This window comes from Cyprinodon variegatus, unplaced genomic scaffold, assembly GCF_000732505.1.
Source record: "Cyprinodon variegatus isolate N-32 unplaced genomic scaffold, C_variegatus-1.0 Scaffold691, whole genome shotgun sequence".
NCBI classification, from domain to species: Eukaryota; Metazoa; Chordata; class Actinopteri; order Cyprinodontiformes; family Cyprinodontidae; genus Cyprinodon; species Cyprinodon variegatus.
The window spans coordinates 180,055-204,765 of NW_015151144.1; the positions used below are offsets into that span (position 1 = coordinate 180,055).

Genomic DNA, 24,711 nt, shown 5'->3' on the forward strand with positions numbered 1-24,711 from the left:
GGGCATTTTCTTAAGTTCCCGTTTAGACAGGTGAAAAAAAAAAAAAAAGGCCCCCGTTAGCCTTCACGTTGCTCTAAACAGAACCAGTGTTGCTACAGTTTCAGTGTAATGTACTAAAGGTTCACCCTCCTAAATATAACCCCGGGTTCACCTTTGCTCTCTGCTCACATAAAGGTTTTTTTAAAGTCATGTTTAAGTAAAAGCAGATATTTGAGGTCCTTGTTAAATGATGTCAGTCATTAACTACACTTATCAGTCAGTCAATTTTAACAGTTAAACCATTGCTCTAATAAATCCGTCTTGTCCTAAATGTAAACGTCTTCACTCTTCATAACGACATTCAAAAGTGAGACCAGCTGCTGCCATCACATATCTTCAGCTGTAAAAAGTTAATGGACTGTATTTCTGATGTTTTTATGTTTATACTGACAACTCAGAGAACTTCACGTTATAGCTGCAGTCATCCAAATACAGCTGCATTCATTAGTCGATAAGCATATCAATAGCAATTTGGGGTTAAATGCCTTGCCCAAAGCCCTTTGATATGCGATAGGAACAAGAGGGAATAGAACCCTCAACCTGACCACCAAGAAGACTACTCTTTAAGGCTGATTTATGCTCAGAAACCAGGTTGTCTGCATGTGTGTCACAGTTATCGCAGATATACCCCCTCCCCTTCCACAGACACTCCAGTGCACCTCTCCACAATTGGAGGTGGCAGCAGACAGGAGGCCTCTGATTGGTCAAATCTATCTCTGCTCCACACTATCAAATTTCCTGTTTGGTACCTTACCGGCTTGTTATGTTTGTACGACCGCCATTGAGAAAAACGACTCGTGAAGTTGGACCAGCTAGAAGAGCGAGGTGCGCGAGAACACTGGGACCCTTTTTGCACCTGGATCCCCGCTCTTTTTCGCCCTCATGTCCCTCCCTTGTCAGACAAACTTTCCCCCACTTCCTCACCACCTCTGCCGTATCTAGACCCACAGCTAGATTGTGATTGTCCCTCTTGCATTGTGGCGTGGAATAACATAGCACAGACCACGCTTCAAAACTGGGCATAAATCAAACATATCTGTGACCAGCTCACTGCGACACACTGCTGCGGGAGGATAACCAGCCCTTAAACCCCCAGCCACAGTTACTGCCGGCTAAGTAAGCTTTAACACTAGTCGCTGACTTGGCTTTTAAAGCCAACTGGAAGATTTATGGGAACAACATTTTCTGAAGGTTTTGTAGATGAATGGGAACAAGACAAATGCCACAATTCTAGTTTTCAAAGTACACCTTCAAGACAGCAAGCAGATGTAGCTTTTAGCATACTACTTCAACGAACTGGTCCTATTAAAACTGCATAAGCAGGATTGAGATGTACGCTAGATGAGGATGGTTTCACTACAGTCAGATATACGTTAAGAGAGGACTGACAAAGCATCAGAGGTGAAGTAATTATAGAACACACTATAAGCTCGGCGGCACACCAAGAGAGAGACTGTGATTTGGACAAAGTATCTATCACTATGACGATGAATGATAAGTGTAATAGTCCATATCCTGCAAAAATCAACTTTTTTTTATCAACCTTTTATCTAGGGCTGCAAATAACATTTATTTTACAAATCGATTAATCGGACAAGTTTTTTTTTTGATTAACTGATTTTAATCAGATAACCATAGGTTCCTTAAAGAAAATGTTTTACAAAAGTAAACCAAGTGAAAACTTTTCAGCTTGAGGAGTTCTGGATAGAGCATATTGACTGATCGAACAGTTTTTTTAAATCTTAAATGCAAAATCCTTGAATATTTATTTTTTTTTTTTTTTTACAATTTCAGTATAATTTCCTGCAGCCAAGCGGTTTTTCAAGGTGGGTTGCTCCAACTTAACACTCCAGTCAACGATCAATCGATTACTAAATCAGTTGACGATTATTTCAATAATCAATTAATCACAATTAATCTGGTTAATTGTTTCAGCCATAATTTTATCTGTTATAGTGCCATTTATGCATCACAAATCACACACAAAGTGAGGAATCCTGATAAGTTCTGCTTTCTGATCAGCCGCCCAAACAAAAAACAAAAACAAGAAGGAAAAAAAACACTTAATATCAGCAAAAATTATCGGCTGGCTATCAGTCTAGATTTCTTTTTGATTCAAAGTTTGGATTAAAAGGCTCTTTTAGCAGCTAACCAGCACGGTAGCGAAAATCTGTTTGTTGCCGTTGAGAGCTCTGATTTCGCTCAGCCTTCAGAAGTATCTTAATACGGCGACAGCATGAAATTGGCGGGACCCAGACAGAGACAGACGGCTCCATTTTGAAGCTTATTTCTCTTCTTGGTTGGAAGAAAAATAATACTTCATAACCAATTAATACTTCATCGTGCTAAAGGTAATATTTCATCATATTTACGACCATCAGTGACTTCCAGAGTTATTCTACAAAAGGACTAAGGATTGATTTCAATGATGATTTAGACTGGGAGTCAATATCTGGACATTTCTATTTTTGACTGACTTGTACCCTTGTATCTGTTCCAAAAAAAACAAGAGACATACTTTCATTAAAATCACAAAAAAGACATGTTGAGACTGCAGAGTTTCATGGAGACACTTTGGGAATCAGATTATCCATGAATAGCAAAAAAGAACATTTTCTCATTACCAAAAAACAACAAATCCTTAATAACAAGAAAGAGCATGTCAAAAGATATCATTTTATGTGCAGACAAAGCTTTAAAATTCTTTAAATCTCACTACAATTAAAAAACTTGCATGCATCATGCTCAACACAGCAACAAACTATAAATCACTATACATGCCGACAGAAATTGGCAACATGCTTCTAATTTATATTTGGTGAAAACTTAATGGTCTTTACTGTCTGCCAGTTTGGTACGAGTGGGTGAAATAAGATCCTACCAGTTTCCTTTTAAAAGGTTCTGAAACAATAATCTCCACCTTCAGTCATTAAGGGCAGGAGCCCAGCAACATTTAAATATACTCTGCTTCAACACATCACACTCTAATATTAGCTTATTAGCAGAGCTCTGTAAATCAGATGTGTGCTTATGGAGCAGTTTAGCCATTTGATTCAGATGTGCTGGCCAGAGAACATTTCTAAAGATTGCTGAAAACTGGCCTTTCCAGATTGGACATCACTGCTCTAAAAACATGCTCAAACCTAAACTGAACTATGAAAGCTTATAGAGAATTTAGTAGCCAATAACAAACACAACCCCATAAGGTAAATGCACGTTTAGGATATAAATCTAAGTCAAAGTGTACCTGACTTCAGCTATATGTAGGCAGAAAGCACATCATTTACTTAGAATCAGAAGACGGGTAAATATCCTCTACTGCAACTCTTTATGAGTATTATAAAAGAAATGAAAGATTTACTTTACAATATCTACTTCTAACACAAACCCAACCTGTATAGCCCTGAATGTAACAGATTAACAGGCTAGATCAGCATCCGAGAAAGCTAACCTCACTCTCATACTTTAATTATCCATGACTTGAAGAGGTCTGTATTTGACCAAAAGTAAAATATAAAAATAAGCATAACTAACAGTATATTCCAGACTAACTGTGAGATTTCAATTCTTAGCCAGAACCTTCTTTTAAAAATCAGTCTTGGCATGATAGGCTGGCTAATGGCATCATTGTCGCCTTACCCTTTCGAAAGTTTCACCCTCAAAACCTTTGAGATTTTCTGCCAAACCATTCCTTTCATTCTGACTACTATCTAAGAGGAAGGGAAAGTGAGACCATGAGCAGTTTTCTCTGGTTGTATACGATGTACAGCAGCAGAGCTGAGCTGGCTGAAAAAGGGCCCCTACATCATTAACATTGATGAAATCTGTTCTTGTAAAATAATCACTGATTTAAACATATCTTAGATTAGAACAACCGTCTATCCCATTATGGATATAAACTGATAAACAGCAGATTCACCACTTGAAGAGATAAACCAATTAAGCGGAGAATACATTTTTACAATCGTGGCCTTAAGCCAGGAATAGTTTTTTAAAAGCCTCGGATCTATTCGAGCATTTTTACATTTTTGTTAGAGTCATAAAACTATTTTCATTTGTTAGAATATCTGCGAAGTAGGGCTTCAACTAACGAATTATTTTGCAAATCAATGAATCTGTTGATTATTTTTTTCATTTAATACACAGATACCAAAGGATCGCCTGGTTTAATTTTGGAAATTAAACCAGGTGAAACTAAAACTTTTCCACTAGTAGAGTTCTGGATTAATGGACAAAAAAGTTTTTTATAACTTAAATGCTAAATCTTTATCTATTCTTTCTACAGTTTTGGTAAAATTGCTGCTATAAGTGGGTCACTCTGTCAGCTAAATACATGTTTTAGCGTCTATATACTCCAGCTAATGATTAATTGATTACTTCATTAGTTGACAATTATTTCAGCAATCGAGTAATATTGATTAATTTAATTTATTTTTATTTCAGCCCTAGTGCAAACCACAGCAAAAAAGGGGCGTTCATCTCCCACACTGCAACTATCCTCTAAAATGGTTTCTGCGTGTCAGCCCTGTACGGGCTCGTGTGCGTTTGTGTACGAGTTTAGTCCCCTGATTGCGCGAACCCCTTTTTGCCTCTTTTGACAGCTCAGGACGTCGATGCGCAGCCCTACCAGGGCAACGCAGTGGGACCTAATAAGTAAGAAATCAGACTGTCAACCAATCTAATGTTCATCTGGTTGGTAGTGGTCAACCCCAAAGTGGAAACAAACCTGTTATGGCCCCACACACTTAATTCCCTCATCCATCATTCTTGCTAACTCTGGTCCCTGCTATTGCATCCATGTTATGTTGTTGAACAAGGAGCACAGCTGTGGATTTTAGCATGATAAATTAATGTGTTTACTGAAAATATGGCACCACTGAGTTTTATTTTGCACTTTACTAGATTAGCATTAGATTACGAAAAGAAGGCAGTGATGGGCTGAGCCAGATAAACATCTTTCACAATGAAACCCCAAAGAGGGAAATTTCATCTCCTTTGGTTTTCAAATGCTTGGATCCCAGTTACAATAAAATCCCAGTTTATCACACTTCAAAATGGATCCAGACTAAGTTTTTCTTAATTTGTACACATATTTCAAATGAATGGGTAGAACAAAATTACTGTATCACTTGACACTGTTGCAATAGAGGGTTAGAAATTATCCCATTTGGAAGTTCTGTAATGTATTCTAGAGTTAATTCCAGTCTTGCTTAATTTAGAAACATGTACATTTGTTTAGTTATTTGCCAACTATGGACACCAGTTCCTCTTCGAAAAGGCAGAAGAAGAGTCCAGGTGAGAGTTGTTTTACAGTTTTACATTATCATATGTCATATAACATTGGGTAATAGTAGTTTGCTCTGGTCTATGTATAAATGCAGCACAAACAGGGAGAGACAGCACCTTCATTATAATGACATTTTTGCGGGCTAAGCCCATGGTGATGAAAATGTCTAGGTCCCCCTGTTCCTCAGTAAGGTCTAGAAGCACAAGATCTATATCCAGCCATTCAGCAAAGATACTGCTACATGGCTCTACATCTTATTTTGGCATGTGATAATTAGACAATTAGATAAAATTAACAAGACAAGGAAAAAAAATGTAAAAAGCTAATTGAAAAGCTGGAAATTAAAGTTAAAAAGTTAATAAGCCTGGTTAACAATTATATTAAGGTTTATAAGCCAAAAAATGTAAATGCCAGTATCAGCATGAATGCCTCTAAGGTTATGTTGTACCAAAAATAATGTGTTTCTGTCACTATGACAGTTTTTCATGAATTACTTATAGAAGAACTTTTGTTATTTATTCTTAATATATTCCGGCAAGTTGGCGTTTCTTGTTATTACATTGACATTCATTTTTGCCATCAAAATATCCATATTTTTTAATGTTACAAAGGTAATAAGGTCCTGTCCTGGATTCTAATAACACTATTGGCTTCACTGAATTCAATTCAGTTCAGTTTATTTATGTAGCGCCAATTCACAACACACATTATCGCAAGGCACTTTACAGTTCAACCAGATCATCCAGTCAAATTGATTCAAAATTTTCTATCTAAAGAACACCAGTTGATTGCGTTGACTCATTGACTCAAATGCAACCCCTCACACTAAGCATGCCTGTAGCGACAGTGGAGAGGAAAAACTCCCTTTTAACAGGAAGAAACCTCCAGCAGAACCAGGCTCAGTGTGAGCGGCCATCTGCTGAGACCGACTAGGGTTCAAGGAGACAGAAGCAGAGATACAAAAAGCAGCTGTAAAAGGCGGCCCCGTCCAGGAAACACACAGCCAGGCAGACTAGCTCCGAGCCAGCTCCCATGTCAGAGAAACAGGACCACACTGGAAAACAGGCCGATCTCCAGCATCTATAAACAAGGGTGTTGATGGCAGCAGCACAGCTGATATTTCTCTCCAAGTGAGTGCCCTATAATGGGTTAAACACTGACAAGTCCATAACCAGAAGATAATAAAAATAAAAAAAAGTACACAAAACTAAATGCTTTTGAATGCATTTATAGCAATGATAAAGGCAAATGGCCAAATTATCTGACTTAACTATTAAAGCAGATTTAGGACACAAAGAGCTGTTTAGCCAGGATCACCAAGTGTTTGCTTGAAAACATGTAGAACTGTGCTTTCTAAATGTCCTAATCTGCTCCCAATTCATAATCCCTATTGACGTTGACTTTGGATTTTCTTAGTCAGATTTCCTTTATTTCTGTGCACTCTTGCGCCTGGCTGCTAAAAATGGAGCAATCTGCGGTGAGAGAGATGCAGCTGGCATTCCCTCCTAAAATAACCTCCCTAACAAGCTTCCAGCAGACACCCGGGGATTTATGAATGGTAACCTGGCCTCAAACATGGTCTTCCTGTTGCTTAGAGAGAAAACAGTCGCAGGATAGCAGTCAACAGGACGCAATCCTTCCCAAACCCGCAGCAAACAGACGTGACGTTCTACAGTTGACTCGGCCTGATAAAACAGAGAAGCTCCAATGTACTAAGAAATGCTGTATTCTATGGCGAAAATGTATTGACAATCGCCAAATTAGCATCTGGCGGTTGTATTACAATAACACCGGTAGAAGCGAAGTCGCCACATAGGCTAGCAGCGTCTCCAGGCTGAGGGTGACAGCCAGCTCAGCTAAAAAGGAGCTAATGACTGTAGCTAGCAGGCTAACTGTCAAGAGAAGCAAAAGTGAAGCTAACCGTCCCATTTTTCAGTCACTTACATGTTACTATCGGCTTGTTTTCCATGGTATAGATGACTGGCTTTTCCTCTTGACTCTCCATATGTTTCAGCGGTAGTACCCCATGAAAATAACATCCAAGCGGGGCTTTATTATTAGGAAGTGCTTCTCTGAGTAGCTCAGTGGAATCGGTGGGGCCTGCGTCCCCACTGCGCCTCCCGGAAGTACGTAAGCGCTGCGTCATTAAAGGGCCAGTCTGTCATTTTTTTTTAGCAGCGTAAACAAACGAGGGAACTATTTAAAAAAGGCCAAGGACCCCCAAAATGATGGGGACCCCTTAATTATATATATTGTATGAAATTGTGTTATATGAAACTGGTCCTATAGTCACTTACAGATGGAGTCCTGGGATTATTAAAGTATTTCTGATCCTGATTCCTCATAGATGGGACAGGTGTTGTGAATGAAACGGTGACCAGCTTGAAAGAGCTCCTGTGTTGCTGAATGTGTGCATTGGTGACTGAAATAAATCTTCTGCCTCCATTTATCTGTTTACTACAGTGTGTTGAATTCATGTTAATGTGGATTTAAAGGAATTTCATTCAGGGGCAGAGCTAGATGGGGGGCCAGAGGTGGCCATGGCCACCCTTAGCCAATCATTGTCCACCCCTGTGGCCACCCCAATAATTTTTTTTCGCCCTCTAATGCTACGTTCACACCAAAAGCAGCAAAGGCAGCAAAAACCCACACGCTGCTTCATTTTTAATGATTGTACAAGTTTAATTCTGACACGCGCGATATTAAAGTAGGTCTACCCTATCCTTTGCCTGTAACAATGGCAGCTATATCTGCTGTGATCAGTAGGTATAAAGTAGTTTTAATATGTTTTTAAGTGAGAAAGTCCACCTGAAAGCATCATCTGTGCAGTCAGTTCATCCAGATTACCATTTTGCATTCAAATATTATTTCCCTGTTGGAGCCGCTCAGACCCCTACGTACCGGCGCTTTCAGTAGAATTCCCATTCAACAGCAGCCTCTGACCCGGTCACCTCTTTGCCATGGCGGCTGGAAAGCGTTTTTCATGTACATAATCCAAACTTGCAGGCACCAGGATAATAAAAGTGAACATGTTTTGCCGACAGATTTTGGCATTTTAAGTTAATTTAGGTGTTAATAAACTGCTTCAGAGGAGTGATCATAGTGATCTGTATCATCAGCGATGTGTCTGTCTCCCTGCCAGTTCCCAGATCAGCTTCTCTGATTGGTTGATGCGGCACATCGAGCAGTAAAAGTTACATTTTTCCAACTCAAGCAGCAGCACGTTTGCGGCGCGTCGCACGCGTCAGATGCTCAGACGCACTGCGCTTGCTTTTGCTGCGCCTTGAACCATTGACTTTGCATGTAAACTAGCTGCTCCTGCTGCCTTTGCTGCTTTTGGTGTGAACGTAGCATAATACAGATGGTGGCAGCAGTAATACTCTCAGGGGGAATGTTCAGTCTAAATTTTTCATATATTAAGAATTACTCAACAGCTAATATGCTGTGGTTAATTATGCACATCAAAATACTAACATTAAAGTTGATATATACAGAATTCATGCTCACTTCAGAACTACGTTTGGTGTTATATGGGGTAAAGAGAAAATTCTCTGCAAGTAATCTAGGAGTCTTCAGTGAAATCATAGATAAATAACTAATTTAATAATAACTTAAAAATCTATTTAATGTAGATATTAGTCCCAGTATATTAATTTTATGCAGAACAACTTCTGAAGTAGAAGTAGTAAATAATGAAAATGGGAAAGATGTTCGCCCCAGAAAATTTGTCCACTACTTTTTATTTAGAGAGCATGAATGTTTAAATATATTTAATATATTTGATAGTAAAAGCTGCAGGAAAGTATAGTTTGCCTTTATTTAGAAAACATGGATGTTGTGCTCGTTGCTGTTGGAACAGTGTAGATTGACCATGAGGTTCTGACGCCTATCCGCTTTCAGCCATCCCTCAATCTACATTAGTTTTTGACCTGCCACCCCTATTCAAATTTTTTTGATTTAAATTAGCGGAAAAAAATGCAGGGGGTAATAAAAAAAAAAGTCTAATTAACCAAAACTTTTGCAACCCCCATGCTGTACCTCTATGGACCCCCTAGGGCTCATGGACCGCATGTTTAAGACCTACAATTTAAAATATGACATTATATAAAAGAATAAGATCATAATTGGCTTTGTATGATATTCAACATAATCTTTTCCATGTGTAAGTTTTAATAAAAACGAACTTGGAATTGTAGAATCAACAGTATTCCAAAACATAAGGTGGTATGAAATAAAACCAAACTATGACATTAAATAACTACATTTCAGAAAAGCATTTGGGTTTCATTTTATTCAATTATCTCTATATAAACCAGAATTCCCAAGTTATTAATACTTAAAATGATTAAAGTATTTATGAAATAAATAAAAAACATTTTTTATTTTATTTTACCTTTATTTTACCAGGAAGTCCCTTGAGATAAAAGCTCTTTCTCGAGGGAGACCTGGCCAAGAGGCAGCAGTACAGTAAGACATATAAGAACACAGGACAACATACAAGCTCAGCTACATCCTACATTACAGGTAGGATGCAGCGACACAAACTGATTTAAAATGTAGCACAGTATTTAGAAATATATTATTTCATTTTTGCTCTAATCAAATAAGATTTAAATAGTATAGATTTCTTTAGATTTTGAAACTCAAAAACAAGATTGAAGAAAGTGCACATCATAAACAGTGTGGTAGCTGGTTTAATTAAGTTTCAGTTCTTTTGTACCAGTTTTTTTTATCTTTGGAAATGCAAACAATCATTGGTAACATCAATAAAGATTAAATGTAAAGTTTGAAAAATTAGTATAGATTAAATTGCATAACACATAAAGAAATAGAATAGTGTAAATATCTGCAACAGGGTAAGTAAACATGTGAGAAACTGAACATCTGTAAGGTTACATTAACTACACCCTGACATGCTGCCATCCAGGGAAAATAGATATATTACAACATTGTTTTGAAGGAAATCAGAAAATATACACTCCACCCATCCTTTCTTCCCCAGTCCATCGCAGGGCAACACAAAGACAAACAGTATGATTCACATTCACCATTCACACTCACACCTAAGGAGAATTTAGAGAAGCCAATTAAACCTAACAGTGATGTTTTTGGATTGTTGAAAGCCGGAGTACCCTGAGAGAACCTATGCATGCACAGGGAAAACCTGCAAACTCCATGCAAAAAAGACACCGGGCCGGAAATCGAACCCGGAACCTTCTTGCTACAAGGCAGCAATGCTACCCACTGTGCAGCTTAAATATTCACTCCATACAAATAAACTTTCTTGACCCTTAATGGGAAAACATACTTTCAGAAAAAAAGTGCCATCTATACAGCTCTTAGCAAATGTCTGGTTTGGTTCATTTTGTTTACCATTAATCTGAATCCTTCTTGTCTTTTCCATCTGAGTCTTCTTTGGTCTTTCTTCTTCTCCCTAATAGTTCTCCATCTCTGGATTGGTTGTCATCCCTTGGTTCGGTCTCGGCTCCATCACCTTTACCGGGTCTTTCATCTCCTTTTCCCAAGATTTTCTCTTTATCATGTATGTTGTCTATCAGATTGTCTGGCTCCTTCAGATCAAATTTGTTTCCCTCTACTACTCGTTCTGTTTCATCCTTAGTACTTTTAGTGCTCTCACCATCTCCTTCTTTGGTCACATCACCATCATCGCCAGCTCCCTCTTTTTCCCCATTTTCTTCTGCATCCCCCTCCTCCTCTCCCTCTGCTTCCTCCCGCTCCCAGTCTGCTTCTCCTCCAACACCCTCTTCTCTTCCCATGGCTTCCTCTCCTCCTTGTCCATCATGTGGCAGGTGAGTTTCCAGCAGAGCCACCTGCAGCTCCAGCTGCTCCACTCTGGCCTGCATCTTTTTGTTGCTTGACTCTAACTCCATCATGAGGCGTGCTAGTTTGGTCTGCAGATCTTCTAGAGTCCTCTCTAGCCTTTTAATCTTTGCTTCAATCTTCTCAGCTTCCACCTCCTCTACCTCTGCCCTTTCCTCCAACATGCCCATCTTGACAAGGATCTGCCGGCCTTTCTCCTCTAGGTGACGTTTGGCTGCAGGAAACTCAGACAGCACATCAGTGAGGTCCTCTTTGGACAAGCTGAACAGGTCAGAATGGCCGATGCTTTTGATGTTGGCAGTGCGGCGGTTTCCTGACTTGTTGCCTTGAATTAAAAAAAGTTAGATTTCCTTAAAACAAGACAAGGATTTAATATTTCAAATAACATTTTCCTGCAAGTTAACACAAAATCCATAATTTTATTTTGTCCTGATATCAACACCTGCAGGTATTGAAATACACCTTTAGTAATCAAGTTTATTCCTCTGAAATGCCTGCAACATCTGTTTGTGTTTTGTTCCTCTCTTTTTAGATCCTATAGATGCCTTTAAATTTTACTCTTGCCTATAAATTAAAAAGAAAGTGTTGTTGGTGGTATTATAATGTGCCTTGTTGCAGAAAACTGACTTAGCTTTAAACCACAGTGTTTATTTTCGAAATTACATCCTGCATCTCATTAGACAAAACCTTCTGTTTCATGACCCTTTAGCACCATCTGCTGGTCAATGTTGGTATCACACCCAGTTTCTGAGTTTATTTAAAGCAGTCTCATTTATGTAGCTATATATATATATATATATATATATATATATATATCTTGCCATTTTGCTTTAAAGGCACATTTAAATTTTTTGTGTGATTGTATGTTTACTATGCATTTGTTTAGTCCACAGAAAAGGAAAATATGATTCCTTTGAACACATTCATTTGTTTATTAATCATCATGACAGAGTCAGCAGTTTTTTTTCCCTACCTTTGATATTAAGGATACTAATTTCTCCAAAGAAGTTCCCTGCACCCAGCACTGCATATTCTGTAACCCCATCATCTGCTACGACTGCAAGCTTCCCCTCTTTGATGATATACATCTCATGGCCGACATCTCCCTTCCTGCAAACATATTCGCCGGGGCTGAACACCTGCAAGATAAGAACCACAAGATAAGTTCTTTAAGGAACAACACCATGTTAACAGAATAATAAATTGCATTAGTTCAAGTGTATTTTACACAGGGAAAAATAACTGCACTGTAATTGGTTTAGTTCAAATGAACCCAAATTAAAGGAGAAAAAGATAATAAAAACGAAAATAATTGGAAATGGATCAATGAGCCAACTTACAATGTCTGAACATTTTATGTTTTGATTTAACTATAAATAACAGCACTTAGAACATGTAATGCTTGTATATTTCAACAGCAATCTTTGTCCTTACTTGAAAATCCCAAAATATGCACCAAGGCAATAGTTTTGTTTAAGCTCTAAAATATTTTCATGATGATTAATAACTTACCATGTAAAAAAAAGCACATTGCTCCCTGCCAAATGTACTAAATGTAGTCGAATGTACTGAATTTAGTTAAATCTGATTTATTTGTTGTACAAAATAAAGAAGCTGCCTTTTGTTCCATCACTAATTATTAGCTTATCAAGGCAGTGTTATTAAGGTATACTAGATAGATTTCACTATTGTTTTAAAACATAGACTAAATGATTACAGATTTTGCATTTTATACTAACATACATTTTATTATCTTATATTAATATTTAGAACTTTTAGGATTACTGGCTGTAAAAATAAACACTTGAAATTTCCAAAAAGCCAAAACCTGTTGACCCAGAGGTGGTTCTAGACCAAAATTTACGAGGGGGACCAGAGCAGGGTGGGATCTGTGTTTTTTCATAAGGACACAATACAAAGGGGGAAAAAAAAATCATAATTAAACATATTAATGAACCATTTCCAGCTCTGAAAGCAGCAGATGAACATTGTCATCATGCCTCAATAAGACTGAAACTAAAAGTGCAACAACCTAATGTTTTAATCCTTGTTGAAATACAACTGTACTAATTGAATTAATTAGTCAAAGGGATCTATCAATTGCATTTTTTCTTTTTTTTGCCAACACATATTATAATTTATTTCTTCTAAATTTATTTAGCATTATGTTTTTAGTACAGGGGCCAAAAGGGCCAACTGTACCATTAGCTCATTTATGCATGCGCAACCTGATGTACATCCTGGTTGCCTTTGATTTTATTTTGTAAATTAAACCATAGTTACATTGCCGTAATAAACTATAATGTGTTAAAGGTTAATAAAGTATTTATTGAGAAAACAAATGCCTTAAAATCCATTCTGTTTAATCACGCGTCTGTGCACGATCTGTACTGGAAATGGAATCCTACGCTACTTCCAGGAGCTAACTTTTTTGGCTTTGGATTTAAACATTCATCTACTCTTTTTGAGTTTTGTGTTTTCCTTTCATGTAAACATCATGGTATATAGTGCGTAATCTAAATAAAGAAACAACTAAAATGCAGATAATCATATTTTGCCGGTCTGCTCTGAGCATGTCCGATAATGAGGTCAGACAAGCAGTTTAACGGAGAAAATATAAAAAGAAACAAAAATGTCTCAAAAAGTTAATAAAATATTGTTTAAAGATGTTTATTGGAATTTTTTAGGGAGATAAGGATAGAAAAAACTAATTTTAGTAGCATAATTATATTATTTAACCCGGATGTATATCTGGTTGCGCATGTGCAAATGAGCCGATGGTACGAATGGTGCTTCTGGGACGAATCGGATGCTGCAAGAGAGCAGATCTTATAGATGCTCCATAATATTTGCTCGTTTCTGTCTGTTCAGTAAAAACAAAACAGCCAAAGATTCATGTGGCCATGTAGATAATTATATGTAGATATCAGTGGATTTCTGCATGTAAACCTCAGCCCCCCTGACCTGAGGTGTGAGCTTCAGAACCAGCTCCTCCAGCAGACTTTTCTCACAGTTCTGGAAAATTGTAACTTTGGAAAGTGTTGGAAGGTGGACGCTGACAGCGATATCGGTTCTCATGTGTAACGGAAGCTGCTGCAAGATTTCATTCTCCCGCATGATCTTCTTGTTGATGTGAAGATGCTGATACCAGTTGTCGATGCGTTGTCGAAGCTCCTTGCTAATGTGGTGGCTACGCAGGTATGCTTTTACCTGAAAGGAAAATACGTTATCGAAGATATTAGAGCGCTACTTTCAGATGTATTGATTATTTGGAAAAAAAACAAAAACATCTTTTTATCTCATGGAACTCACCAATTCATGGTTGGGGAAAAATACATTATCTCTGTCCCTTAAGCTTGTGATGACGTTCCCAACATTACCGACGATTGATGCGAACACCAGCACAGCAATGAGGAGGTCTGCAATCATAAATAAGTACTCCTCCTCCCTGCTTGGCAGAGGGGTGTCTCCTACAGTGGTGAAAATCTGGGCTGAGAACCAGAAGCAGTACAAGTACTGGCGCCGCATGGAGGCAAACCTCGGCTCAGTGATGTTGGGGTAAACCCAGTGATCGCTTCCAAAGCCGATGTAACTGGATAGTGCGAAGTAGAGGCAGGCGTTCCAGTGGATCAGCACAAAGATGTAGATCATCAGCTTTGTGATGCGGAAAGTATTCGGGTAGGAGGTTCTGGTCTCCATGCGGTCTAAAGCCTCGCTGAGTCGTGGAATATGAAGGAGGCGGTTGACCCTCACTAAGGGAGTTTCAATACCAACGGCAAAGTAGAGGAAGTCAGTTGGCAGCAGAGAAACTAAATCAAACAGAAAGCGTTTAGAGTGCAGGTAGCGTTTCCTCAAACGAGTCAGGTCCTTGATGAGGATTCCTTGGTCTAAGAAACCTACAGAGTGAAAAGGAAGTTTGTCAGGAAAGATGAAATCATCACATTAGCCAGTTTTTAATTATATAAGTCTCAAATGCACAACCACTGATTGATTTTAAAAGAGGCTTGAAGACTTTTTTATTTAAGCAAGCCTATTCTGCCTCCACTTGATTTTTATGGTTGATTTTTATCTTTGATTTTATTTGCACTGTGTAGCACTTTGAGATTTTTGTTAATGAAAAGTGCGGTACAAATTGGATTGATTATTATTATTATTATGTTTTTTTTTTCTTAAGATTAGACAAGCACAACCCATCAATTAGGGAGTGCTGGCCTGGTGGTCAGAGCAGTGCGCTTGTGCTCTGAGAAACTTGCAAATACCCAGTTAGATCCCCACAGCCTGCACACTGGGTCCCTGAGCAAGACCCTTAACCCCACACTGCTCTCCGGGTGCTGCAAATGGCACAGTACAAAAAATGTAAATCTTAATAAGTAATTTTTTCTTAAAATAAGTGCATTTTGTCTGGAATTGAGGAGGTAAGTGAGACACTTTACAGATGGAACAAGACAATTTACATTTAAAATAAGAAAAAAAACAATTGCATTGTCTTATTTCAAGTGCATATTATCTAATTATCTTATTTTAAGAGTAAAAATATTCATTTCATTGGCAGATCATCTTGTTTACCTACTAAAATTAAGGGTAAATACACTTAATTTAAGAAATCTTTACTTATTTCTAGATCGTTTTTGCGGTGTAGCCCACTGCTCCCAACAGGGATGGGTTAAATGCAGAGCTAAATGTCTTCAGTGTGAGATCAATAAAATTCAATTATTATTATTATTATTAAAACTTTATAACATTAGCCTGTTAGCTGCATTATCATTCCTTAATTAGATCTGCTTTTACTCACTAAGTTTATGTACCCATGTTATTAGGCTACAGCTAGACAAAAACATTAACTCATTTAAGCCACACTGTGAAAGGATTTTGTAAACTATGTTGTAAATGTAATCACAAATTGGTCCTTTAGTACTTTTCTAACTTGAGAACAAAACAACAAGTTTGATTCACAGGATTGAAGGGGAGTTCTGGAAAAAAAAAAAAAAAAGTTAAACGTTTTAAAGAATCAATAGTATGTTTAAGAGGTTTACAATTTAATTGCTCACATCTGTGTCTGAGAAGTCCTGAGACTGCAAATATTTGTGGTTTTTAGAACATGTTTCTTGGGCAACACGGCTTGTTTCACATTTTCTTCATTTTTTACTTCAATAGTGCAGCCAGTAAATAAAAAAAAAACTAGTCATGAATAAATTATTCACATTATTGTTCTTTTTGTTTAATATGAATCCCCAGGGGCTGCACAATGGGTAGTACTGCTGCCTTGCAGCAAGAAGGTTCCGGGTTCGATTCCATTAGCGTTAATCTACACTAATCACTCCAATCAAACGAGCAAATCAGGATTGTTCTAAATAAATCACACAACACAGAGTAGATTTCAGAAACAACAACAACAAAAAATTATGTTTCTACATAATAATACACATTGAATGGGCTGAACAGGTATTATGTGTAATCACATGGGAGACTCCAATGTGGCTGCAAGGCACATAGCTTTTCATTCACCCCATAAAACACAATAGTTAGTTTGAAAATATAATTAACTTTACTGCATTGATGTGAATAATAAATTAATGTATTTTTCTAGTGATTTTATAGTTAAAATACTAACGATTAAAATGTCAGATAAGTTAGGACACTCCATTTAAGAATGACTGCTGCCCTCCTGTTTTTAAGAAAGGAACTGCTGATTCTGAATGTGGTAAATTAGCCCCACAAGGAAAAAACTAATTATATACAGGTAAAAGCCAGTAAATTAGAATATTTTTAAAAAACTTGATTTATTTCAGTAATTGCATTCAAAAGGTGTAACTTGTACATTATATTTATTCATTGCACACAGACTGATGCATTCAAATGTTTATTTCATTTAATTTTGATGATTTGAAGTGGCAACAACTGAAAAAAGGTGGATGAGGACAAAAAAAACAAATCTAGAGTTTACCATTTAGAGCTGTTTTTTTTTCCAGTATATTCTTTTATTTTAAGGCTTTTTATACATCTTAACCTGAAATCCTTTAACAGACAAAAAAATTCTCATTCATTAAATGTTTAATAAAATCTGGCATTAATCAACCCTTACAATAGTTCTATTTTTATCATATTTTTAAATTGCATTTTAAATCTCTTTTTTTTTTATTTCTATTTAGAGATTAATTGGGCTTAGAAAATGTTTTATTGTTTTAACTGAAGATTAATTAATAAAAAATGACTGTATCTGGCATTTTGGCTAAGCTCACTTCCTAAAACCGAACCATTTGATACCTAAAAAGGAAATATGAGAAATACAAGACCTCAAATCTTTAAACGATGTTTTATAGCAACAAAAATTAAAGTATAAATTATAGATTTATTGCATCTAGATACTCTGTTGATTTATTATGGTGCTTTTTTTTGTTGCATGTTAAATGTTTGTTTACATTTGACTTTGGAGACTGAGTAATAATCAGATCGGAGGAAGTGTGTTTACCAGTATGAAGAGTGATGGCCATATCAGCAGCATACATCAGGTCTGACAGATAGTCCAATGTGAGCCACACAGGGAGGTAGTTCAGCCCAATCGATGTGAAGCAGGTCCTGATAAAATAACAACCAGCAGTCCTTAGCATCAAATGATATCTGTTTACTACAAATCGTTGTGTTATGAATTTTTGATGTGCCTTTCATTGCCATTATTTACCTTAAAATGATTATTACCCAGTTGTAAACAATGGGCACAATCATCACCTGTAACCAGACGTAATAAAAGGTCTCTGCAGGATCAACAGTCCACTCTCTCCAACTAAGAGGGAAACAATAAAGGAATAACAAACAGGAAAAATTACTTTTGATTCTTATCTAATTTCATTAAGTCTTGAGTAATAGTTTGATCAAATACATCCTAAATATAACGTGACTTGCAAATGTTCTTCTACCTTCTGGCCTTTTTTTTTCATATTAACTGTAAAACTGTCATGTATTAATTTAGGATTTGATGTGAACGTATGATTCCGATGAAGAGGAGAAGCCATTACATTTCCTGAATGCCAAATTTGGGGGGGAAAAAAACAATGCTTTTGCCTTTTCAAGTCAATTTACATTATAGATAGATATTACCTTACCACAATTTGATCCAAAATAGGAAATAGTATGACAGAAGTCTAAATGCACTAATACATGGCTGATGACCTAAACGGACATGCAAGACAAAGCGACTATTAAACAAGGAAACAACAAAGAAGGCCATAGTAACCGTGGAGGAGCTACAGTGATCTACATCTCAGATGGGAGAACTTTCAGCAGGGGTGAAACAAATCTGGCTTTGATATTAGGGTGGCATAAAAGAAGGCCAAAAGAATTCCTGTTAAAGGTTTCCACAAGCCTTGTGAAGGACCGATGTGGAAAATGAACTTTAGTCAGATACAACCAAAGTTAAACATTTTGGTGATTATATAAGATTTTTGGGTCTCATGCAATAATATTTCTTTTGAACAAATCCCTTCTTTAATCCTTCATATGAGTAATTTAAGAAACATATTCACATTTTTTTGTCATGATCTTGCTGCTGATTGAATGGCTTAATGGTTCATTCCATTCACCTATCTAGCTACGCCCAGTCTCTCATCACCTGTCTCACCTGCTCCAGTCTCTATTTAACCTGCCTGCTCCAAGTCAGTGCAAGATTATTCAAGCCTTTGGTGAGAGCTCTCCAGCATACCTAACTGTGTTCTGATATTCCTGCTCCGTGTAGCCCTAAGACTGACTTCCCATTCTGATCTGTTTGCCTGACCTGTCTTCAGACTCCTCCTGAATTCTGCCTGTTGACTAAACTTGGACTTGCTTCCTGACGCCGACCTGGATTTCCCTCGGTGCCTCTTCGGATCTCTGATCTTTTGACCTGGACTTCTATGAACCTCTTTGACACTTTGGCTTTGGCTTCTCCCTCCGGATAATCCTGCCTTCCTTTGTCTGCTTGGGTCTGTTCGTCATGCAGTTCTGCAGTTTTGAAGCTTCAACGTCTATGAATCTCTTGGGAGCTTTCACCACTTCCGCTGCACACAGACTAAACTTTAAGACTAAAGTTTCCTGCCTTAGACGTCCCTTTAGTTACTGCAGATCTTTGTTTTATAAAAAATGCTTTTGACAAACCAGTCTGTCTGTCTGCTTTGAATTCTGGGTCCTCTGTTCTGAGCCCTGACATTTTTCTCTTATTCCTAATCTTCTCTCAGGTACAAGCACATTTTACAATGCTCCAGACTTGATGTAAGAGTCTTGTGCAATCAGTCAGCTGTTATCCAAACCTAGTTTGTTACTAAATGATAAAATTTGTTGTTACTTAGAATCAATTGTCCATTTTCAGGTTGCATCATTATATATTATGCAACTCTGAAATTACAAATATAATTTTTATTTACTGATGACAGAACTATCGGTCACTACACCTGCAGCTGGTATCTTGGTATCCAGGAGAAACTGGTTTAATTTGTTGTCATTTCGTGAAAATAATAGCTCTATGCATCAAACTACTATTGAAATAACATCAGGAACAGAAAATGGACAGAAATTTCAGCAAAATTCCTCTAGCAATGAGACTTGCCTTCATTAAACTTAATGGCAGCTCCTCGGTTTTGCAGATTTCCATTTCTTAAGAATGTGCGCTTATTTACACACAGGTAAACAGCATCAAATTTACAATCATTTACTGAAGTTAAGAATGTTTGTTGAATATGACGTGTCACATTCATAAAAGCCCACAGAAGGAGAACAAGTAAGAGAAAGTTACAAGAATACGGAAATGTTTTTTGCATGAGACCCATTGTGTCTTAAGAAACGCAACATATCACCCAGTAAGCGCCATCCACAAGGTGATGGCAGCATCATGCTGTGGGGTCGCTTTCCTTCATTTCAGACAGAGACAATTGTGAGTTGAAGAGAAGATAAATTACACTAATTAAAAAAAACAGCATACAAATATTATCCATGTGTTAGAATGCTCTAGTCAAAGTTCTTATTTTTTAATTTGTGGCAGGATTTAAAAACAGTTTCTGGCAGATGCCCTTCATCTACAGAAAAACACTTTAGTTATTTTTGCAAAGAAGTAGAAAAAAAACAGTTACTAGATGCTTGAAGCTGTTTGGGACATGGACTGAATGATAAAGCTAAAACTTATGTCATGACATATTTCTTAATTTAAATCAACACAGTATAACTTTAATACTTATATAAACAAAATAAAAGCCTTAGGAAGACAGCCAAGAATGCCCACAACACAATCTTGTAAAAATGTATAACATTTTTCTGCCATTTTATAAAACTTCTCAAATAAAACATTTTAGAAATACTGGCTTCAAAAAATAAAAGAATAATCTGCAGTAATAAGCTGCAATATAGATTTAAATATCGGACATGTCAGTTTAAAGTTGTTGAATAGATTTCTTTTGCAATATCTCCATTGAAGTATTGTTCAGCTCTAGTTAGGAAATATCCCAAAAAGTTATTTCTGTATTTGCAGTGATGTGGTAGTAATAGAATTATTACAACTCGTACTCGTTACAGTACCAGGGGAAATGGGCGCCGGCGCTCTGGAACGCTTTCCTTGCACTTACTTGATTCTGTTGATGTTTTTAAGAGTGAACTGTTTAAGAAGGCATTTAATTGTTGTTTTGTGACCGTAAATGTATTTTATTTTAATTTTTATTTTGTGAAGCACTTTGTGACCTCTATGTCTGTGAAAGGTGCTATATAAATAAACATTACTTACTTACCACAAGTAGATTCCCTTCAAATCTTTCACTGTAAAGGTTTTTAAAAAATGCTATAATTTTACTATTACTTCACTTTTAAATTAGAAATATCATATACAATTCTAACAGAATCTATTGAGCTTTGTAGTTGAAACAATAGTTGAAAGGGTTAAAAAGGTTGACCTCGCCTTGTATTTCTGATTTTTTTGTAAATGTGACAAATAACAACAATATGCCAAATTAAAAGACAGTTTATTTACGTTGTTTTTATTACAATAAAGCAACTTGAACCCGGAAAAACTATTAATACGGTTTATTTCCTATTCACTTATGTTATCAAAAACATAGTTTAATGTCAAAAAGATTTTTGAGAAAGGTAGATAATGACTTCCTTCCTTCAAAAGAGATAAAACCAGAGTATATGCACTTAAATGAAGTCACAGCCTCCTCATGCTTTTGTTGAGTTGCTAAAATCCTGCATCAGATGAGAAACTTTCATTTGCAATAATTCTTTTTGCTGAGTAACATTATCAATCACTCACTTGAATTCAAACCTCATGTTCCAAAATGACCTCTTTTTCTCGCCATCCTTGCCTCCATCTTCGCCTTCCTCGTTCATTTTTTGTCCATGATGCCACCTGAGCAGCCTTCGCCATCGGTTTGTCCTGACTCTAACGTTACCTAGATGATCCATTCTTAGAGGTATTTTCTATCTTTGCTTCAAACCCGGGCACTTGGCGTCGGACAGACCTGATAACAAATGTGCTCTACCTGAGCAGTGCCTAGTGATGCTGGTCTCTATGGAAGGAAACAACAACAGATGTCATAGATACCCAGGGAATTCTTGCCTCCCCATAGAAAAACAAGGAGGTCTTTATCGCTTCTTTTTGAGCTACTAAAACACAACAAATGCTGAGAGAGACAAAGCCATGTAATAGGAAATGACCATCCTAAAACATGCTGATGAAGCAACCACCCACAGGTCAAGGTAATAACACATTGCATTTTCTCCTCAAAATTAATATATTAAAAGCAGGAAAAGCTAAAGTATGCAGATTAGAAAAAAAGTTTAATAAAGGTTAAGTAATGATGTCTGGTTCACAGGATTTCACAAACTGCAGCATAAAAACTGTAGCATTACTAAGGATGAATTAAGGATGAATTAAATGATATATGGAAGAGGCAAAATTAAAGCAAAGAGATTAAGGTGAAACTAGGAAACATTTGCATCACTGTTGCAAAGTTTGACAAATACCAATCATAAGTTAATATTTGACAAGAAATAAGGTTGGATTTCTTCATTTAGGCAGCATTTATTAACCCTTGCAAGACTAGAACAGATACAGTGTCCATATATTCTGTTTGTTGTGGAAAGACAAAGGATTTATCTCAACACTTAAGAACCAAAAGGAAAACATGGAGGGTTTCACACACATCCTAATTAAAATTGAGCAGCCGGTTCTTCACAAACAGGAGAATTGTTGAAATAATATTGAATAAAGGAGTCTAGCTCCTTAAGAAACATCTAAAACAGCTTCTCAGGCATCAGGAAGATAAGCCTCACATCTAGCAGATGTTCTCCTTTAGTGAATACGTTTGTGCAATAAAGAAACAAAAAATCTCACACTCAGATTGTTTGCTAGATGCATAAAAGGAATAGATTCTAATAATTTTTTTTTCACAGTCTTAACTAAGTAAATATTCTAAATAAAACTTATCAAATCCAAACAATAAATAAATAAAAATGTTTTATATTATCAGGAGTGACCAAACCTTTTCATAGACTGAAATCCTTAACTGTGTGGACACCAAAATCAATATTTTAAATTATAAATCTATTAACAGTTATCAACAGATAGTTTGCATTTATGTATCTATTTCTCCTGTGCATTTTTAAGGGACTGGTCTTCAAATATCCCTGATAGGTGGGGCTAAATTGCTCATGCAATTATTTCATTTTATTTTATTTTGCAAGTGTTATAAGAGGGTGTGCTGTGTTTTAGAGGTAGTTTGAGAGTGGCAATGAAAGAAAGACGAGGATCAAGTAATAGAGTTAGTGGTAATAATGAGAAAAGTTATTTAAATACGGGACTACAGAGAGGAGGTGGAGCAGCTGGTGCCTGATCCTGAATGTGGAGAGGAAGAAGGAGATCATTGTCGACTACAGGAAGAACCGGCCTAACCACGCTCCACTGCTGATCAACAGCTCAGCTGTAGAGGTGGTCAGCAGCACCAAATTACTGGGGGTGCACATCACAGACACCCTCACCTGGACTGGAAACACCACCTCACTGGTCAGAAGCGCTTGTACATCCTGCAGAGGATGAGGAGAGACCACCTGCCCCCACCCATCCTCACCACCTTCTACAGAAGCACCATAGAGAGCGTTCTGATCACCTGTCTCACTGTGTGGAGGCTGCAGCGCCTCAGACTAAAAGAAGGTGAGAAGAGTGGAGAGAACAGCAGAGAAGATCATCGGGGCTCCTCTTCCCTCCATTAAAGACATTTCATACCAGCTCTCAGTGTCTCGAGCCTGTAACATCCTCAAAGACCCCTCACACCCCCACCATGGACTGTTCTCCCTGCTGCCCTCTAGGAAGAGGCTTTGCAACATCTGCAATCAGCAGGTTCTGCAACAGCTTTTCCCGCACTCCCATAAGACTGTTGAACTCTAAACTGGATTCTGCATCACACTCGCAACATTGTTTTGCAGCACCAACATGGCAGCTTTTATAATATTTTTAAATAGGACACAACTGAATGTTATACTGCATTTTGTATGATATTTATTTTGAATTGCACTGAACCTTCCATATTGATCCCCTTTTGCACTACTATTCTTTTTAAACTGGTTTAATATTGCTGCGCTTTATAAATGGTAGTGTTCATTTCACTCTGGTAAGCTGTAAACAACTTAATTTTGTTTTGTATACACTCAGTGTATACAAAATTACAATAAAGTTTAATTCTTAAATTATAATGATAATAAATATTATTCATAGTGCTTTTCATTTATGTAGTCTATCTCAAGTGGTTGGAGTTGCCCTGAAGCCTCAGCAGCATTGCCCTATATGGGAACACTGTTGTGCTCCAGCTGCCTTTAAGATCTTGGGAAGAAGAGTTTTTTGTCTCATGAACTATGGAGGCGATGATATATAGATTAAAATGATCAAGGCGTGTATGATCATCTGCCAGCCATGCAAACCTCTTCCCATGGGGGGTAGCAACGATCCCCACCTGCCAAATTTGTCCAGCCTAAAGGACACTAGACCATCTCGACCTCCTGCCCCACAACATCCAGCCAGGGTTACTTTACATGACGCCACCATCAGGTGCTAAACTTTATTGAAGATACCATCAGCAAGAACATGAGTAATGGCTACAGGGGAGCAACAGCCCCAGAACGATTGCTTTTGTTAAGGAAGAAAAATCTGCTGCGAGTTAAAGGCAAGGCAGCAGCAGGGATTGTGGCGCCTGCAATGACCGGAAACTCTCTGTTAATCTGGAGCATGGCCTTAAACTCCCCCAACATGTTAACACGTGTATGAAAAAAAAAAAAATGTATCAATGCATTCAGAGATATAACAGATTAGAACACTTAAAAAGGATCAAATAGGAAGATCAAAGTCTACCTAAATAGAATAACCAAAGATTTACCTATTGAAAAGGTTTTGCAGCTCTGACTTCAAATGGTTCCAAAATCATGTCTGAGCTGCAGTGAAGGACTAAATAATGCACAGGGTTTTGGTTAAAAAATCTAAATGGAAACATACACTCACCAGCCACTTTATTAGGTACCCCATGCTAGTAACAGGTTGGACC

General features: G+C 37.3%; 2 protein-coding genes across 2 annotated transcripts in view; both read right to left on the reverse strand.

The window, feature by feature from the left end:
• Positions 1 to 7,431, reverse strand: part of trappc10 (trafficking protein particle complex 10) — a 33,822-nt gene extending 26,391 nt beyond the window's left edge. Inside the window, exon 1 of the mRNA XM_015394533.1 lies at positions 7,271 to 7,431. Within this exon, the coding sequence (XP_015250019.1) occupies positions 7,271 to 7,331 (61 nt within the window). The 5' untranslated portion in view covers positions 7,332 to 7,431. The remainder of the gene's footprint in view (positions 1 to 7,270) is intronic.
• Positions 7,432 to 10,453: 3,022 nt separating this feature from the next.
• cnga4 (cyclic nucleotide gated channel alpha 4) lies at positions 10,454 to 21,632 on the reverse strand. Its single transcript, XM_015394528.1, has 7 exons — positions 21,432 to 21,632; positions 17,847 to 17,948; positions 17,637 to 17,743; positions 14,480 to 15,063; positions 14,132 to 14,377; positions 12,141 to 12,306; positions 10,454 to 11,492 (listed from the first exon to the last, which is right to left on the reverse strand). Exons 1-7 carry the CDS (start codon positions 21,581 to 21,583, stop codon positions 10,702 to 10,704), a joined length of 2,148 nt encoding a protein of 715 aa, XP_015250014.1. The 5' UTR covers positions 21,584 to 21,632; the 3' UTR covers positions 10,454 to 10,701.
• Positions 21,633 to 24,711: the final 3,079 nt, after the last annotated feature.

Coding starts and splice junctions, on each gene's coding strand:
- cnga4 (XM_015394528.1), bottom strand. CDS start 21,583: ATGGATCATCTAGGTAACGTTAGAGTCAGGACAAACCGATGGCGAAGG. Junction 17,949..21,431: donor AACATGAGGTTTGAATTCAA/GTGAGTGATTGA, acceptor TTTCCCTCTTAG/TTGGAGAGAGTGGACTGTTG. Junction 15,064..17,636: donor GGCCATCACTCTTCATACTG/GTAAACACACTT, acceptor TTCACTCTGTAG/GTTTCTTAGACCAAGGAATC.